Raw genomic sequence first — 15,600 nt, 5'->3', positions numbered from 1 at the left:
TATGCAGCGTGCGGGTTTTTTGTGTGTTTGGGATTTTACTTCTATTCATTAGTTTCATTTCACATTTGTTAGCCTTGCAGAAAGCCAGTTTTTTTTTTTGGAATAGAATTGAAATATTATTTTTTTCTTCGGTTCGTTCGTTCTTGCCTTTGCTCTGCATGTAGATGTATTTGAGATGTATATTGCCTTGGGCGATCATTATTCTTACTGCAAGTCCTAGCAACAGCAGCATGTGTCGTGTAGTGTGTTGTGAGTTGTGTATATTGGCATGCACTTTACACGCTCTTGATATGTCGTTTGATTTTAACCACATTTGTCTCTCAATCCGAAGGGCTCACTCATGATTATAGATTTAGGGATAATTTTGGTTTCCTAGTGTTTCGTACTGCAGGATTACTCAGTTTTGAACTCCGGTCGCGCTAAGCGCCTCCTTCGCTGGTCGGGTCCTTTTGGCGATCTTTTCATTTTGGATTTTTTTTTTGTTTTGGGTGGGGCGCTAGTAGGTTTAAAAGTATCGAGATGGGAAATCGATGCCGTTCGACCGAAAGGAGATCGCGTTGCGTGAGTGTAACGAACGCGCTCAGCAAGGGAGGCGCCAGGATGCGATAGGAATCGGAACTGAGTAAAAACATTTGATCCGTCGCCAAACGCACACGGAAGCTGTTCTAGGAAACACTTTAATGGACCGCTTCGTTGCTCGGGGGGCCGCGACCGAATGCGCCGGTATCGGAGGTCATACGCGTGTCGATCGTTTTTGAATGGAAATATTTGTTATCATGTACGCGAGTTGGAATCATTGTCTAAAGACGGACCACATCCTAAACGTAATCGAATTACGGTGCACCGGCATCAAACAGCCGGCCTGGAAACGAAACCATCCTTAAAGGTTCCTAGGGCCCCAAGTGGCGTTAACGGTGGTTTAGCAGCGAGCGGTCTATCTTTTGCCTTTTTGAGAAGGTACAACAAGAACAATCACCAGCAATGTTCACTCTCGCACCGGCTAAAGGTGGTGTGCACGATGGGAAATGTCTCATAAGAATTCTCTCTTTGTGTTTCCGACCCCCCCCTGGTTCAACTGTACTTTGGAACGATTCTTGTGTTACATATAAGTTGAACAGCTTGTGCGGGTTTCGTCTAATTATAGTAGGGTATATCGTATTTAACCATAACTTCTTCGAACGTTTAATCATTTTCACTCACTTCACCTTGAACGTTGAACGCCAATTTTGTTTTAAAACCACTTAGCAACTCATCGTGGGAAAACATTTTACATTAAGTCATGTATGTGTAGAAGATTAAAAGTTCAAAATGCCTCAGCCAGTATGAATATATTTGTAAAGGTGTTGTTCTTTTTTTTTTTAGTCAAACAGTTTTGTTTTGTTTTCTTGGGTTTTTCTTCTCTGTTCTCGGTATTTTTTGGGTGTTTTTAATTAATTGTTTTTTTTTCAATAACTTACAATACCACTAGGATGTTCCGTACCCATGCTTTGCACCTCCTTAACACTAGTTGTGGATTGTTTGCTGTTGGATTTGACTGCTCTTATTAATCCTCCTTGCCGCACGGTTCTAACCATTCGCAGCATTATGTATAGATGTGTGTTTTGTTGTGTTTGTGTGTATATATATATATAATATAATATATTTATATTTCATGTATAACGATATGTATTCATTGCATAAGAACCGATTATATCAGCAAGGGGTATTTTATTGTATTGTTTTCAATCAATGTAATGTGTCGGTAGTAAATTTGTAAATGCAGTGGTAATGGACGAAAACAGTTAAGCAAGCTTCCGGGCAATTGCTCTCACCTTTTTTTTTATCAACACACTTCTATCTGCTATCATACAAGCCAAAACTGGTACTACCAGGTTGAATGATAAACGACACCAGGCGTTCAAATACATGCATGTTGCATAACGTTTAGCGGTATATCGAGAAGAGAAGAAGATTAAAGTTACGCGAAATGGTAATATAATGTTCGTTTTTCTTTTGTTACTAACTGGTTTTGTTTTTGTTCATACTTGTGGACTGTACACTTGGCGTCAATCACAGTGTGGAACGTCTAGAAGAGGATAAAATATGAACAATCTTGTACACTTGATATCCGTCTTAGTATCTCAAATGATAAGAGCTTTTAAACATTGTTGCCTGCAATATAGCTGTAAGCGGCGTGCACACTTGTCATTGAAGAACTTGGAATTTTGTTCGGTATTTGTTAAGCAAACAACTGATTTTAGGTATACTGATATATAGGCAAGCAAATGAAACGTATTGTGAAAACTCTTTTTTGTTTGACAATATTTTTCTTTCTGTCTGCTTAAAAGTATATACTTGATATGTATTCGTTCCGATAGTTATTTTTCCTTTGAATGCACTAACTGGTTTGCTGGATATGCTTTGTTTTTCGTCTTTTTCCGCTCTGTGTTTGTAGGTTTTTTTTGTTACACACTCTGTACTTCTGATAAATGCTTCTTTTATTTTGATAACACAACTTCCATTTGATTGATTTGCTGAACTATTATTACCATCTGCTGCATTGTTTTGATTGCCATTTTCTGATCGCTTTTGGCCGGTAGCTACGTTTTTGTGAGGGCAAATGAGTTTCTTTGTTTAATACAAGGACTTAATAAGTATGTTTTTTACACGCTTCCAGCGTATGTCGGGTGCGAGAGGGTTTTGCCAGGATGGAGAATCATAATCAATTGCTGTTTCCGGAGATGGCATGTACGCCGCACGCACAAGTACTTCGATTGCCTCTCGGTCGGAATGATCCGATGTGATCGTTTTTGGGGGTTTCGTGCATGTTTAGTGCTTATTGTAAATGATGCGCTTTTCACCTGCGGTGTGCTCAATCTGGTGTTTCACCTGTTGGTGGAGCGGAAGAATATAAAGAGTTTTAGTTATGTGCTGATTGATCGTGAAGAGCAGGAGTATTGATCATCCATTTATTACGAAACGTTGATGGAGAATTTTCAATCCATTCTCTATACTATTTAAACAAAATTTAAGTCTGGAACCATTAGTGAGCTAGGCATTGGGCTTTAACTTAACATAGATTTCACGGGTTTTTCCTTTTTTAAAACAATAATGGGAATCTAGCAAACGTAAAACCAATAAAACGAGTCTCGCACTTCTTTATTTGCAATGTTTTCAGCATCTTTATGCTCTGGATCCTGTTGAGTGGTTTGAGCTTATTTTTATAATCAGTTATATTTTTAACTGGTAATTTTTCCTTTGACTACTTAAGCAAGTTAATTCGTAACGCTCAAAATAAACACATCCTCCGCCCGCGTTACGTAATGAATGGATGACACCTGATGCCCTTATTGCTTCTAATGATCGATTTGTGATTAAGAAGAAATATTAAACCACTTTGTTGAGTAATGTCACCGCTAACGAGCGGATTTTACCTGATCAGCAGCAACCGTTCCAACGCAGAGAAGAGGATCTTTGAAGTACGAGCATACCTACAGGAAAAAGAGGAAAAAATCATCCATGAAATGGGCTTAAGCAAAATGGAACGTCTATTGGAACGGCAATCATCACGTTGGAGATGAAGCTGTGATGAAGGTTAATTGAAGCGTTTGCTTCGTTAAGGAAATCATTTCCTGACGGAAATAGGAAAGAAAAACTATTGTTATGATTTGCCTTACCTTACGAGGCACTTGCCGATGTCTTCTCTGCACCTGACAGCACAATCCTCTGCGAGTGGTAGCAGGTATAAATGGGAATAGATAGTAGGAAAATAAAAATATTTCACATTACCACTTTGGAACGTAACGTAGCTGTTTTGTTGATGCTTCCATCTTTCTAGTGGAATAAGCACTTCTAGGATCTCAGAAAAAAAACCATTGACTCATCCCTATCTCAGAAGGAATTACAGGAGTGATATACTTTGGATACTTTTCCGATTTTTATTGAGTTCCGGACTACAAAACTTACCGTGTAATATCACAGTCACTGGAAGTGATGCAATCTTCACCGTACTGCTTTGCCACGATGGTTGGCGGTCGGCAGACGCTCGCACCGCTCAACGCGGAGATGTCACAGACCAGCCCAGACTCGCAGTCAGAATCGTGCCGACACAGTTCGCCGTACTTTCGCCCGTATAGTGGCATGCACGTGCCCCTTACTGAAATAGGTGAATCTTCTTGGAGGTACAGAAGAGATTTTGTATGATTCAGCGTAAAACTCTGCTAATGGACGGACATGCGACCATCGGTTCACAGAACACCAATACCGAATACGGAACGAATGGCACACACACATAGCGAGTTGAAGCAATAAAATTGCAAATTAAAAAGAAGCACGGTTAGGAGAGAAACCAAATTATATAATAATTATGTAATATTAGTTACGAAACAACTATCAGATACCTTTGCAAGGGAAGATAATTAATGGTTTATGAGCACCTTTCATTAGGCTTTTATTGCTTTGATGGCATTAATGACGATAAGTCCGAACGTTGCAGACGTGAGAGATACTAGCCACGCGCTGCATTATAAAGTTGTTAGCCAAGCGTTAAGAACATTTATAATTCAGCTCAGGTGATTAAAATAAGCCCAGGGTCTTGGCTTTTGGAAAACCTTTCTACGACCTTTTCCTCTGATTAGCTTATTATGAATGCATGAATCCAAACCGTTCGATTTATCGCCTGAAAGTCATCTCATTCAGGCTTCTTCTGTGGAATATTTCTGATGGTTTTTATACGAAAGCCTATTTTAAGTGTGGCGGATGGTTTACATGGCATGAAAATATGACGAGCTCTTGATGATAAATTTTCGTCTTATTTGAAATAGTTGTTTGTTTGATGTATTTTGAACTGAGCATCGTATTCGCATTATTAAATTCCAGCAGACCACCAGTTAGCAAACATTTCACGATAAAAACATCACCGCTATTTTTAAAGAGTGGCTTGAAATTTCCACCATTTCGATTTGTTACGTAAACGTCAAAAGACATTAATTCGATTCCGGCTAGATAAAATTGTATTACGTGGGCGCTTTTTATAGAATGACAGCTTTTGGCAATGATGACAATGCAATCGATCTTCGATGGAGGCGCCCGGTTGCTGTTGTCGGTGAAGGATGAATGTGTTATTTTTAGAAGGTCCTCCTTGCCATGTCCATCAGAAAAAGGTGTGCCAACGCACTGTCATGGCAGTGGAATGATCGGTTTTTGATGTTTGATTTTTCATGGCCAGTGGGAAGCGCAAGTGCAAGAAGAAGTCCACAATATCTTCATTCGGCGTAGGTCAGAAAAGGGGATAGAAATATAACGTATGCGACATTCTGTGGCAGATATTATTTTTTGGATATCTAGTACAAGAGCTCCTGATTACGATTGAGTTATAAAGTATAAAGCCAACACACATGTTGTCAAACACATAGTTTGTTCGACAATAAAATTTGTTTCTAAAGAAACGATACAAACATATTCTTCTGTAAATGAAAAAAACATCAACCACCGCGTGGATGTTTACATCCCAACACCCACTTCTTCCAATTGTATAGAAATAAAACATATTTATCATCACTTCCCCTTACTACCAACGCACCAAAACAAATTATGTTTGGCATGTGCTATCCTTCGGGATGTGCGCTTGTTCAATTCGACGGTGCGGAAGCTTCGCTGTAATGGTTATTGTGTTGCAGCAACGGAACAGGATGATGTGCTTGGAAAACAAAACATCAATGCAACGACACGATGTGTTTATTTCCTGTTTCCCATTGCTGCCATAGCTTCATTCTTTACGATGGCCCTTGTTAACCTCTCTTGTGTGGCCCCGAGAAATTGAGTCACTCAAGAGTGGTGCTGTTGTTACACGAGCACACAGGGGACATGTCACATTTGCTGCGATGCTTATCGATAGAATTTAGCTTGTCAGATACAAAACTGGGCCTCCCGTATGCAGATAGCTGCCTGTACGTATGCTCTCCAAAACAATCGACACTCACATACACGCTCATATGTTTAGGTATTTGGAGGACTTACGGTGCGATGGTGCAATCTTTGACTTATTACTTTTATCGACCGATCATACTAAAACAGTATTGTACAGCGAGACTAGCGAGCAAAAGTGAAGTGTATCCATGCTCCATGTGAAGGACATGGAGTACAAACAAAAAATTAAAAGCCCCCCGGGGCCTTGTAGTGACGAACGTTGGAACTGGGGGTTGTCCTACGCCGGAGGTCTATAAAACATTCAATGGATGCCTGGTTGGTTCGCACAGAAAAAGAAGGAAAACCATGGGTTTATTAGTCGCTCATACGAGAGATGTACCGCAACGTCACTGCCCGTACGTTGAATGAGTACGTTCTTCCATCGGCTGCGGTTTTGTGTACGATCGTACGGGTGGTGAAGACAATTTTTCGCAATTTTCGGTGGTTGCACAGTTCTGCTGTTGATTGGCCCGCAGCAAAAGGGTGAGCGAACGGGCGTACGACAAGCTTGTTTTGGGTAGCGTTTTGGGCTGTTGTTGTAGTTTTTTTTCCCCGGAGGGTGGTTTTGGCACACAAAACAAGGCTAAAAATCAACCTCACATGGGCAAGGCGATGGCGTTGTTTTGCCGCATAATATTTATCGTGCCCAGCGCAGACACGGTCCGTCGGTTTGTTTGCCTTTCGGTGCTGTTATGCATATGTAAGCAAAATGAATGTGACAATTTAGCTACAACACGGATTGCATTTTGTTATTTAAGTTTTGCTGTTAAAAAATTGAAAATATTCCGTAAAATTCAAACATTTCCTCGTCCTCGTGAAAATTCCCAATTCCTCATGCAAAACTATCTTGTGGTTGCAGAGATGAAGAATTTTCAGAAAATTTCTTCCGATAACTAATTAATTGGCTCCCATTTCATCCGATACAGAACAACCTTTATCGTAGCTACAATCTGTTACTTATTCCATACAGATTTTGCTACCATTGTGAGCCCTTCCTTGTTAATAGCATTAGCGGGTTAACACCTTACAGCGCAAGAGGGTTCCGATCCCTTCTATTCCGTTTATAAATATATTATTATCCTTCCTATTTTAGCGAGAACGAGCTCAACATCGTAATATCATTATCCGCGTGGTCGTACATCGTATCGCATTGCCCCGTCAGCGATAAGCGCTATCGATCCTTGTATCCTGCACAACCGCCGGACAGGCTGTGGAAGGCTGTGGTGTGCCTGCCCTGCCACCACTTTATCCTTCTGTTGCCTTTCTCTTTGAGCTTTCCGTGCCAAAGGCTAAATCAAAGTAAGCCAGTGAAATGATGCTTAAAAGATGAAGGTTTAATATAGAGTGACGTGCTGCGGACGATGACTTGCCGGGAAACTGTTGATGTAGCAACCGGCCATGTGTATTGTCTTTTCGACGGTTTGGAAAACAAGCTGAAGCTTTTGGAAAGGGCAATAAAAATAATACAATGGAACGGTAAACGCCCTGGCGGTGGTGGAACGACAGCGAAGGGAAAATCAAAATGACAGAGGATTAGGGTCAAGAATAGAGGGTTGGACAGAGATTTGTGTACCTTGTTACGAGGGATGCAGGATGCCAGGATCTACCCCCAAAAAGAAAAGGGATCGCAAAAACAAAAAATATATCAACAACGAAATACACTCTCTTCTCAACCTTATTCATAGCGCGAATGAAAGAAGTGCAGGGCAACGTAATAAAGGGCACCACCAGCAAATTGATCCACATAATCCAATCGCTGATGAAACCGGATTACCTTCGCTCGTGCTCGATGTTGGCGATGCTTCTCGAGAACATGTTGATCCCCAAGACTCATAAAAATATCGTTTCCCGCACTAGCACAAATCAAAATTAATATTATAACGTTGGCACCATTTTGGCGCCTTGAGGCTGACGGTTTCTGATAAGGAAAGTAATCCTTGATTACAGGTGGCATTGAAGTTCGGTTTCTTCTGTAGCAAAAGGGCGACAGAATGTAATTAGAATGAAATTGGCTTCCTTTCCGCTCGTTGCGTGCACGTGAGAGTTATGCATTTGGGTGCCAGGCCTGGTTCGGCGTAACTGCTTTTAATCAACTCTCGTGCACCGCAAAACGCGCGAAGGACATCAAGGAGCGTCTTTTGGTTTTGAAGTTGTACTTCTGAGCGAGCTTAATTGCTTTCGGTTGGCATGGTGCAATGTAGCAGAGTGCTTTACAGAGTCCTGAACAACAAAACCCCTTTCTGCGAAGTGAATGTTAACTGAAAAATATGTTGCGAGCTTTTATGAAGCTAGCTTTCGTTGTAGCTTTATTGACAAAGGCACTAGCACAGCTCATGCTTTTAGTTGGTGGATTTTAAATATAAAAGGTAGGAATTTCGTGGAATCGTCCATCATCCATCATCCAATTTATGGCGTTTTTGTTTGTTCCTTGATTTGATTCCTTTCGCAATTAATTTCTCAGAAACGGTAAAAAATTGCCTGTTTAACTTTAGTTCTTGGAAGCTAAAAGCCATCAGGAAAATAATTACCGCTTAGCGGACAAAGAAGCGCTTTTCATATGTTTGATGTAACCGAAAAAGGAGCGATACTAGTGAACATAAAAATACAACATTCAGATAGATTACGAAATAGTAGCGAAAATGCATTCAAAAAAATGTGGACAAGACACAAACAGTTCACAAAAACAGAGATGTAACCACAGACCACGAAATGCTGGTCAGTGGATGTTTCTTACCATTGTCCATGATTATACAGATATACCCCGGGCAGCAGTATTCGTTAGCGGAGCACACTCGGGGATAGCAGGGGTCCGGTTCGTATCGGGGACTTTGCTGTTCCTCGTCAAGAATTTCATTCTGTAAGCAAGAAAAAAACAAATGCATTAGACAAGCGGACGATAAACGGAAGTGAGATAATATTTTTAAATTATTTATGGATGGAAGAAGAATTGAAATAAGAAAAATCTTTCATTTCAGAACGAAACTTGACTAACCGTGTAACAAACATTACACGTTTAAGCTGTACCCATTTTCCGTTTTAAATGGAGAGCAACAAACGCTCATCAGTCGCAGAAGACTTTAAATTAAATTAGACAACCAACGTGCGACCCGTCTCGAGGTCCTTACTGTGGTGATCGATATTTGTACTGTAAAGCGAGAGTACCTACGCGAATGCTCGCACAGAGCTACACGCAAGTGTCTCATTTACATCAAGGCACTGAGGGAGTAGGTGTGGCACATGGACGAGATAATGAAAGCTACTCCAGAACTCCCTTTCGAACAACGTTACCACCGAACCTCCGGCACAGCGTTCCAGCCGTGGTGTGTGCGAGTGTGTGGTGGATCCAAATTTGGAATCACCCAAAAACATGAAACGTTGAGCTCTCGTAATGGAAGCGTTTCGTTTTCGGGGGAGGAAACTTTCCATTTCCATAGCAGTCAGACACCCAGAATCCTCGCTTCAATCAACAAAACTCTCATTCGGTTTCGGTTCCTTTTTTTTTCTCGCGTTCCTTCCAACATATACACACTTGGAAAATATGCCGGAACAGTGGGTGGTGTGCGGTGTGCGTTGGTGGTTGATTAAATTACCATGTAAATGTTATTACCCTTCACGTGTGTCGTGTTCACGTTGGTGCCCGCGCCAGCAACACCCACAGCTGGTTGGAATATTCTTTGACATAGTTTCACGACGCGTTCGTTGCGACACAGCGACGGGAACGTTTTGGGTTGAGATTTGATAAAAAGTTTTGAGAAAAAAAGAACTCGGTTTCGGTGATTACGCCTTGGCGGCATAAAACGGAAGGCTCTACAGAGAGAGAGAGAGAGAGAGAGCTACATACAACCGTTACATAAAGTAATTGGTCGGAAAATTCCGGCGTCGCGAAAAACAAGTATTGATTTAGGTTTTTAATCAACACTTTGATGGAGCTTACCAGCACAGTTACTGGTTGGAACAATCTAACTTTCGCGGTAATTTTGATTTGTTTTGTAGATTGCATTAACGTCACGGTTCTGAAATTTATAGACTAAAATAGGGCTGCCAAACAGCTGCTGCCTAAAAAAATATTTTCGTAACAAGAAATATAGCTAGAAATGAAGTATATTTCTTCAAACCGCCTATAACAAAACAATAGCCAACCTCTTGTAGTAATATTAGTTCCTTTATATATATATATATATATATATATATATATATATATATATATTAGTTCCTTTATATTGGTTCCTTTAACAACAAAAAACAGGACTTTTCGCAGTAAACCAGGTAAATAAAAATGGCAAAAATAAAACGAATAGATACTGTCGCCCACGCAAAACCCAAACTCAAACAGCACCGAGCAAAACACCACCACTTGAGCCAATTACATGGGACACTTTTATTGAGCCAATTACATGGGACATCAGTGAATGGGAATATTATCTTGCGGTTTTATCACCTTATTCCGAAGAAAATAAAAGTCCTTTCGTGCGCTTCGAGGGACAAAGGAAAATATCAAACTAGAACTGTACGAATACAAAAAAAATGGAGAGAAAGAAAGAGTATAAGAGAGAGAATGAAACAACACACAAGAAAGTAACCAAAAGGCACCATAAGGTAATAACATTTTATTGAATATACGGTCAATGTGTACTGTGCATACACATTCCAGGATCGAATGGTTGTCCCTGGTGTACGGTCGGTTTGTTAGCACGGGGCTTGTGTAAATATTTATTCGCTGCCCGATCTGGCATCGATCCAAGGAATAGTGCTGGATGGATGTGGATAGCAATAGATGGCGAATGATAAAGTATCGGTGCAAAAACGACACACCGGAATAAATACTGGTTGGGACTGTTTTGTTAATTTTTGCATCTATCTGTTGTATGGGCGTTTCGTGTTGAATATTTAACAGCTTTTGCCTGAATACTGTATGTAGCGTGATATAAACAATTTAAAATGTTTTACGTTTTGCGTGGAAAGCAAACACGGCTATGAAGCAGCCATATTAGAGCAATTAATCAATTATCATGTTTTTAGGTTTTGTTGCATAAACTCCTCCGTTTCTTTATTTATTGATTGCTTTTATTTTTACACTTTTTTATTTTTAATTTATTGAATTATTTATATATTTATTTCTTTACTTATTTTCTTCTTTATTTATTAAGCGTTAGTTGTTTGGAAAATATGATTGGGTTTTAAAACTAATATTACTGCTTATGAATGTTTGGTTTTTGGTTGACATACCTGCAGAAACGTTTGTGGGCGATAGGATCCTCCATGACTGCCGTAGCCCATGTTTGCTAGCATTTCCGGCGAGAATCTATTGAACAGTCCACCCCATGCGTTCACACTTCCGCCAAGGAGTAGAATCGCACCGATGGCCATCCACAGGGCAGGAGATTTCATGTTGAAAATGAGGCTGCTGGAAAACAAGAAACCAGTGTAAGAAAATGGTATCACTAGAAGCGCATAAAAAGGAAATATAGAGAAAGTTGCTATAAAATTTAAGGTACATTCGTAACGATGCCATTGCTATTGCGATGGTTTTATTTGTTTCCGCGTGTCCTTGCACGTTTCTTAACTCGTCAGAAACAGCTGCAGTTTGCAGTTTTTAACAGCAATCAATCACTATAAGTCAGCTGGGACAGTTTTTCATAGCCTCAAGCACAACGTGATTCTTCCTGGTTGCTTTTTAGGTGTATGTTTGTGTGTGTGCTAGCATATCTTCATCAACACGAAGCTTCTACTGCAAGAAATGCAGATTTATGTGTCCAGCGTGTAGCTATCGTTTCAAGCTGTGCTACGGGAGCCGGGCCGCACAATGTCAACCGTTAGGCAGGGTATTTATGCGGAATATATGCAAATGACTTTGCCCGTTCAAGTGCACACAGTGCCAACCCATAAACTCAGTGAACTTGAATTCGTGTTTTTTTGCCTCTGTTATTTCTTCACTTCCATTCGGTTCGTGCTGCAAATGCAGGTGAAAAAGCCTAGTAAACGCCTAGGGAAATGGAAAAAAGTCCCCGTAAGAACTGAGAAAAAAAAGGCTCCTCGGTCAACAGCTACGAGCGCTGAAATGGTACGAACTACAGAAAAAAACAGTTCTTGCAGGATTTAGAATGACATTCACGCGAACGCGCACCACACATACAAACACACAAACACTGCTAAGCTAGAGGAAAAGGATCCCCGGACTCGCTCAGCTACTACGATGCAATGGTGGCAGTGTGGCAGAAAAAGTGTTGATGCCACAACGCAGCTAAAGTTCGAAAGGAATTTATGGTTTACGGCTGCGAGAGGAACTTGGGAGCGGTTTGGATGTAACTTTTCGTTACTGCAGACTGTCTTGTTTTGTTTATGCTTTAACAATTTGCATTAATGATTGTCACGTGGAAAGTTGGAACTTAGGAGAGGAGTTTTATAGGATATTCAGCTTTGGTATTATGCGAAAAACTATCGTTTTATGGGAGATACGGATATTTGGGGGAAGCAATATAAGTTATATGTGTCTTCTTTAGATATATTGATTTACTTAACGGAAAAAGAAGAGAATGAATAGCTACATAAAGATATCGAAACCCAAACCATAGCCCCTTCACAACTTGTGCTGTTAAACTTCTTTAATATTTCCATTCCACCCCTTTGGAGTCGTGAAACCACTATCGAGGCAACTAAAGTAATCTGCACTTTGAAAGTTTTGCAATAATTTATTGCCTCCGCCAGCTCTATAAACCCGTATCGACCGTGTTTTTGCTGGTCGTACATTGGCGGAGGTAAGGAAGTGAAAATTGCTCCTGTGTATGCAACTTTTTCCATTCCTGCTATGACTCATTCTAAGAAAGTGTGTGCGGTACACGCGGTAAGATTTTAGTGCACCGGAAGTATCGCAGGAAACGTTTGGAAAGTTGAGCCCATTATGACCTTTGCATCGTCACCAGGGCAGGGCATAAACACCCCGTGGGGTCGTACAAATGAAAACGTACTACCTGGAAGGCTCTATGGGTATTTTAATTACAATCACACCTAATCTAAAACACTACCTCCCCTGGGTGAGAACTCTTGCCGTGGCGGTTATTTGTTGACTTCCGCAAAATAATAGCCTGATAGGGGAAATTCAAATTTAGCACCAACACGTTAAGCCTTTTCGGAAGCATGTGTGTTTTACCGACGGACTTTTGCACGGTATGGAAACCAGCTTTTGACAGCTTTCGAACCATAAAAGAAGCAATTTAATTACGGTGTGATAATGGCAAAATATGCGTTGGTAGAAAATTGTAAGCAACATGGAATTAATGATCATTTCTCATTATGTCTTACTAGAAGTGCCAGACGGTCGAAAATGTTATTTTGTTTAAACATCAAACGAAAAACATGAATGCAAATAAACCCTCGTTACTGATCGGTATCATGGGAAAGGACTCGCCCCAAAAATAAATGTGTCTGTTCAACGAGTCCACTCATCAATCACCCGGTTCAAGGGGAAAAAAAGGAAACCCTATAATGACAAGGGAGTTTTATGTGCATACATCAGGACACGGATCATCAACAAGTGAAAAGGTGTGTCATGATGAATGATGTGTAGCTTTTTGAAGTATTTGTTTGGACGGTAAGATGGTTTGCTGATCGAAACTTTGCAAAGTATTTGCACCGGTGGTGGGCAAAGAGAATCAGCTCAAATGAGTGAGTTAAATCTATAGAGTGAAACATTATTTGTGGGTTATTTGTACTTCATTTGCGTTATGACGCACTATATTACTTCTTAGTAATAAAATTCGCGTGAGAGTTAGACAAGAATTAGTGAATTGGGTTGTAAATTAACTTATCGCAAAGACTACCAACAAAATAATTTTGATTACATTATTATTGGTGAATGGGTTAGTTGGTAATTTAATTCTCCTCCCGAGTAACAACTCACAAATGTGGTTTAACTCTTTAAATAGTTAATGAAAGAGTTAATTTATTGGTGCAACTCACTCACTCATTTTTTATTTGTTCATTTCACTCATAAATTGTCATCGTTTGTGTAATGATTTAGAGCTTTAATTGGCAAACAATTCAGACAATTGGTAGAAAAGTATTAAAAACATTAAAAACATATCAGAAAGAAACATTTTTGATAATATTTATATTTTTTAAATAATAAAATGCATTATCCGATGATATTAAAAGTTTACGTCACTGCTCCATGATGTGGTATACATTTGATATAATTTTGCACTCCATTTTTTTTAACCCTTGTTCCCATTTGTCCAATCAACGATAATGGACACAGGGGTGCATCGATTCCGCCATTTGAACTGTGCATGAATAAATAAGAATAATGCTTTCTACCGTGGTCAGGTTATAGTGGGATGCAAATAATGGGTATGGAACAGACATCACCGTTAGCAGACGATGTCACCTTTACAAACGATTTGTTTGGTGCCTGCATTACCTTTGCCCTTTCGCGTGAAGGTATTGTAAATGTCAGCGTTAATTATACATTTTATTTTCGGTCTCGTTTAGAGTTTTTTTACACGGCGAAGGACTTTTTCTGCGCACGTAAGATGGTTATCAGCAGATTATTCGATGCATCAAGTTTACAACAGTGAGTAGTCTTGTTAAACATTTAAGAGAACTCTCCCAAAATAGAAGTATGACAGTTATTGCGTTGTTTGGTTATTAACTCTTTTTTGTAATTAAAGGAATGTGTTTTTTTCTAGTCGAAACTCACCTTCTATTCCGTGTGAAGTAGCTGCTTCCAAGTCACGCCAAGCGGCTTTGGCTGCCGGAAGTACCTGACCGTTCGTTGGTTGTGTTGCAGAAATGGGTCGCTTTTCTTCCGCGGTTTGATGTTCGTTTTAGCAAATCGCAAGTTTACAGTGCGAAAGCGCCAGTATTAAATCCACTGTACGACACTTTGTGTAGGTAAATTTCCACGATTTTTGTCTCACTTTGCTAAACGAGTGAAAAAAAGACGCACAATAAATAAACTTTCGAGGACGGGTTAATACACTTATACGCACGAATACACTCTAACGCAAACACACACACACATAAAAACACTCACACAAACACACGCATGCACGTGGTCGAAGCAGAGGGTAGCTACTAAAAAACCACCACCCGCTACACGGACAAAACCGTCGCAGCGTTCCAAGAAAACGAAGCAAGGACGGGGTGGTTGTGAATCTACTCGCTCCGATTGCACGGTACCGGATGTTACCGAGTTAACGGGATGCGAGACTTACTACGGGTGCTCTGCTATATTCCGTGCCCGTTTGCTAAATGCCCTTTATTTCCCTCCCCCTCTTAGCACTAGGCTCTTTTTTCACGCACAGACTCACTTCCGGGCGGGTGTTGTGTTGTATCCTTGCTGCTGTACTATTCGATTCACTTTCACAACTGGACAACTGGAGCGCGTACAGGAATTTCGAGTTTGCAGGCGCTGCCACAAGCGAGTGATTCCACGGTCAAGAGTGAACTGCTTGTCAATGGCACGGGCTAGCTGAGCTAAATTGTCCGAGGACGAACCGAAAAGCTCGCATAAAGCCAATATCCTTGAACCGAGAGCGACCGACTGGAGGAGAGAACTCTCCAGGATACCAAAGGTAACTCGACTGCTCAGTAAAAGAGGGAAAGCTCTTTTTGAAACGTGAAAAAGCGAGAGCTCGAAGCAAGAACAAGAAGGTA

General features: G+C 40.4%; 1 protein-coding gene across 3 annotated transcripts; it reads right to left on the bottom strand.

Moving 5' to 3' along the window:
* Window positions 1-1,309: 1,309 nt before the first annotated feature.
* Window positions 1,310-15,380, bottom strand: LOC128305870 (ITG-like peptide). 3 transcript variants are annotated; one of them, XM_053043496.1, is made up of 8 exons: window positions 15,255-15,380; window positions 14,642-14,865; window positions 11,173-11,347; window positions 8,681-8,801; window positions 3,946-4,153; window positions 3,657-3,705; window positions 3,414-3,470; window positions 1,310-2,868 (listed from the first exon to the last, which is right to left on the bottom strand). In XM_053043496.1, exons 3-8 carry the CDS (start codon window positions 11,332-11,334, stop codon window positions 2,809-2,811), a joined length of 657 nt encoding a protein of 218 aa, XP_052899456.1. In that variant the 5' UTR covers window positions 11,335-11,347; window positions 14,642-14,865; window positions 15,255-15,380; the 3' UTR covers window positions 1,310-2,808. The 3 variants fall into 3 exon arrangements, with proteins under 3 accessions (XP_052899456.1, XP_052899458.1, XP_052899459.1); XM_053043498.1 differs by having other exon boundaries at window positions 3,946-4,150; XM_053043499.1 differs by having other exon boundaries at window positions 3,946-4,135.
* Between the last annotated feature and the right edge of the window lie 220 nt (window positions 15,381-15,600).

This window comes from Anopheles moucheti, chromosome 3 (assembly GCF_943734755.1).
Source record: "Anopheles moucheti chromosome 3, idAnoMoucSN_F20_07, whole genome shotgun sequence".
Taxonomy (NCBI): Eukaryota; Metazoa; Arthropoda; class Insecta; order Diptera; family Culicidae; genus Anopheles; species Anopheles moucheti.
The sequence above is the reverse complement of the archived record's forward strand: the minus strand, read 5'-3'. Positions and strand labels throughout refer to the sequence as shown.